Consider the following 3,459-nt stretch of genomic DNA (forward strand, 5'->3'; position numbering starts at 1 on the left):
AAGGATCGGAATCTCTTGAGTGCTAGAGACGGGCAGCGAAAATATATGTGCACGCTGTCTTCCCTTTTCTCGCCGCAGAATCTCCAACTACTTTCCTCAAATAAGTCTAAGTTGAATAGATGTGCCTTGAAGGCTCAATGCCCTGTGAGAAGACCGATACAGTCTTTGTCTGTACTTACTCATTGTCAGTAGTTCCTTTGTCCTACCTGGCAATGGCTGAGTCATCAGGGCTTTAGCTTGGCGGCAGCTCTTCAGTATCTTCCAAGAGATCCTGTGCTCCCTTTTCAGCCAGTCCTTGATATGGTTTTTCCCTGTTTCAAAGGGATCTCCAATTATCTAGCAGACTGGTTTCTCTAAGGTACCTAGTTTTGCCAAACTATCAGCCACTTTATTGCCTTGGATATCTTGGTGGCCAGGTACCCAGACAAGCGTGATGTTGTTTCGCTTGCCCAATCTGTTTAGAGCTTGCATACAGTCCCAAATCACTGAAGATTCAGTGGTGGTCTTGGCAAGAGCTCCTATGGCTGCTTTGCTATCCGTATAGATATCGATTCTCCTAGTTTTTGTTTCTCTTGAGAGTAGGAGTCTTGCACATTTCAGAATGGCCAGGACTTCCGCTTGAAAGACCGTGGCCAGTTTACCCAAAGAGAAAAACTCTCTGTGATTTGATCCTGGACAGTAGATGCCTGCTCCATAGCAGCCGTTTGCTCCAGATCCATCAGTGAACCATGCATGAGTGCCCGGCTGGATCTGAAGATTTCTGTTTTTCCAGTCTGCCTTGGTGGTCAAGTTTATAGAGAACGCCTTGTCCACCTGGCGTTTTCTGGATATTCTGTCTTGCTTTAAAGTAAAGAGAGGTTTATGAAAAAACTCGAGCCTGGTATGACCTACTCCGAAATTTCTCCACTCTCTCTGACACCTTAGTTTATATGCTGTGAGTTTGGCAGCGCTGATGATAATCAATCTTAGAGGTGGAATGCAGAGCGCCACTTCCAGCGTTTCTGTTGGTGTCGTTCTCATAGTCCCTACCGCAGCCCTCAAGTAATTGCTTTGTAGGCTTTTTAGTAGGTTCTTTGACTCCATCTTTTTCACTTTGAGCCACCAAACAACAGCAGCATATGTTAACCTCGGTACAAGTACCGCTTTGTATATCCATAGGGCAGTATTTAGTTTAATACTCCAGGATTTTCCCATTGCTCTTCTACACGCCCAGTATAAGGCGTAGAATTTAAATCTCTTTATATTGTTGGATATCGAGGAAGGTCGGGTGGTAAAGATGAAGTTCTAAGCACGAACTTGTATTTTTATCTTTATTGCTCCGATTACAACGTTCCTTTTGTTTCTTACACCGCTGTTCCTCACTGTGGTAAACTCTCCGGCTTGCGGAGCCACACAGTGAGCTAGCAGTCTAATCACGGTCTCTCCTCTGCTTTATTCACGCGATCGATTTATAGTAGATCGATCGCGCTGATTCAGCAGGCCCACCGGTCCTAGCAACGGCCGTGCTAGTTACCGGTGCCGGTGTCGACATGCTGCGTTGCACTTCGGACAATGCGGCGATGTGTCGCACCCTGTGGCGACCAGCAGTTCTTCCTAGAACTGCTGCCTTCCTGCAACTTATCTAGGTCATTGAGCAATGACAATGATGTCTCATCACATTGCTCAATGACCTCATCCTACCTTAACTTTTAATACAAAAATTGGCGCACAACATTTCCCCCCTTCCGGGAAAAAGGAAAATGTCCGTAACATTTTCCGTTGCAACTTTTAAACCCACTTGTGTACAATTTTTGCATGTTACCTACACTACCTTTGTATCTTACATACTATACCACGCGATATACTTACAGCGCGATGGTCTCGGCGTTTTGCGCGCGAGCGCTTCGCCGCTTTTCACGCTGTTCCGCGTTACGTGATTTCACGGCGCCGCGTGCCAATCCTGCTTTTTCTTTATTTCTTATTACTTTATATATAACTAGTACAATAATTACCATTATTATCGTCACACTGACGTAGTCGGATACATAAGATGCGGATTTTCAAAAAACGAACTCTCGTTTATTTCGTCCGTTAATTCCGTTACCTCTGATTTTATTTTCTCAATTTGTGTTTTATTCTGTGTTATGCTTTCTAACACTACCGGTTCTTCACCAACCGTTTGTTCTTTTGCTTTTAACACCGAAAGGTTGAATCGTGGCAAATACATGTTAATTTGTTCACCAATTTGTCCATCACCTTGTTGGTGCGAATCGTTACACTGGACGTCACTAACTTACATTTTTCCGACAATTTTATCTCTCCGACTCCGTTTACAGTTTCCGTTGCTTCCTTTCGATTTTCGCACGATATCACCACCGACTCGCTTTTCGGGGTTGAGTACAGCTATACACGCGCTTTTTCTAGCTTATCCATATCGTATAGTTCGAAATCACAGTTTCCTCTTTACAATTGGAAAATTCTTCTGAATTACTAACATATGCCTGCACCTCGCATGGTGCGTCCGCGTGTATCTTGTACACCGATTCTATATTATCGCAGACATAATTATCTCCAACGTTTTTACATTTCTCTACCTGACTCACTTTTACAACGGAGTATGTTTGTTTATTTTCATCTACTGCAACTATCTCGAATTTTACTTGTGCCACCTTAAAAACATTATCGTGGTCGTGCACCGGCAAGGGCACTACCTTCAACAAGTCGTATTTTACTGGAGCTACTAGTGGAAACTTGACGACGGTATACACATTCGCGTTTTTACAATACACGCTAACCGTGACATATTCTTTTATTGTCAACCAATTCTCTAGCGTTATGACGAATGGAAAATGTAATCCGTGGGCAGACCAATTATTTGCGTCCTAGAGGCCTTTTATTATTAATTCAACGGGTACCACTTCTAACTGCGCAAAGTTCGCTTGTACGTCCGTGACGTAACCCATGATACTTTTCACGTCAAACTCGAGTTTTGTAATCATGCTGCCTAATTCCATAAAATACTCGCTAAGTTCGGCTTGCTGCGCGTAGCTGTCTACCTTTTGTGTTATTTTAACCATTGCGTTTTTTAACTTGTTTTCGTTTCTCTCTACGACCTCCTCAATGTTTTCTACGTGAGCAATAGTCGCGTTTATAACCTGCAGCTGATTTTTAACCACGTGATGTAAAACAGCTTTTTTTTGCAATATAAATTTAATTTCAATTAGGGGGGTATTTGGGATCTCTCATTTACGAGATGCAAGTATAGCATCCTATATGAATTTTAGAATTGTTATTACAATTCGAATTTCACGTGTAAAACTTTACACGTGAACACGTATATACAGGGTGTCCCAGAATTGCCGTACAATCTCTCGTAGGCAGGTAGAAGGAATAAAACTGAGTCGAAAAGTCCTGAACCATTTTTTTCTATTATTTATAATAAAGGAGTAATTATTGAGTAAATCAGGCCAATCAGCGCAG

General features: G+C 42.5%; 1 protein-coding gene across 1 annotated transcript; it reads right to left on the reverse strand.

The window, feature by feature from the left end:
- Window positions 1-336: 336 nt before the first annotated feature.
- Window positions 337-1,194, reverse strand: LOC109862348. The gene has a single exon (XM_020442376.1). The coding sequence runs from the start codon at window positions 1,192-1,194 to the stop codon at window positions 337-339; it is 858 nt and encodes a 285-aa protein (XP_020297965.1).
- Between the last annotated feature and the right edge of the window lie 2,265 nt (window positions 1,195-3,459).

This window comes from Pseudomyrmex gracilis, unplaced genomic scaffold (genome assembly GCF_002006095.1).
Source record: "Pseudomyrmex gracilis isolate BER0280 unplaced genomic scaffold, ASM200609v1 scaffold_1647, whole genome shotgun sequence".
Lineage (NCBI taxonomy): Eukaryota > Metazoa > Arthropoda > Insecta > Hymenoptera > Formicidae > Pseudomyrmex > Pseudomyrmex gracilis.

Coding starts and splice junctions, on each gene's coding strand:
- LOC109862348 (XM_020442376.1), bottom strand. CDS start 1,194: ATGGGAAAATCCTGGAGTATTAAACTAAATACTGCCCTATGGATATAC.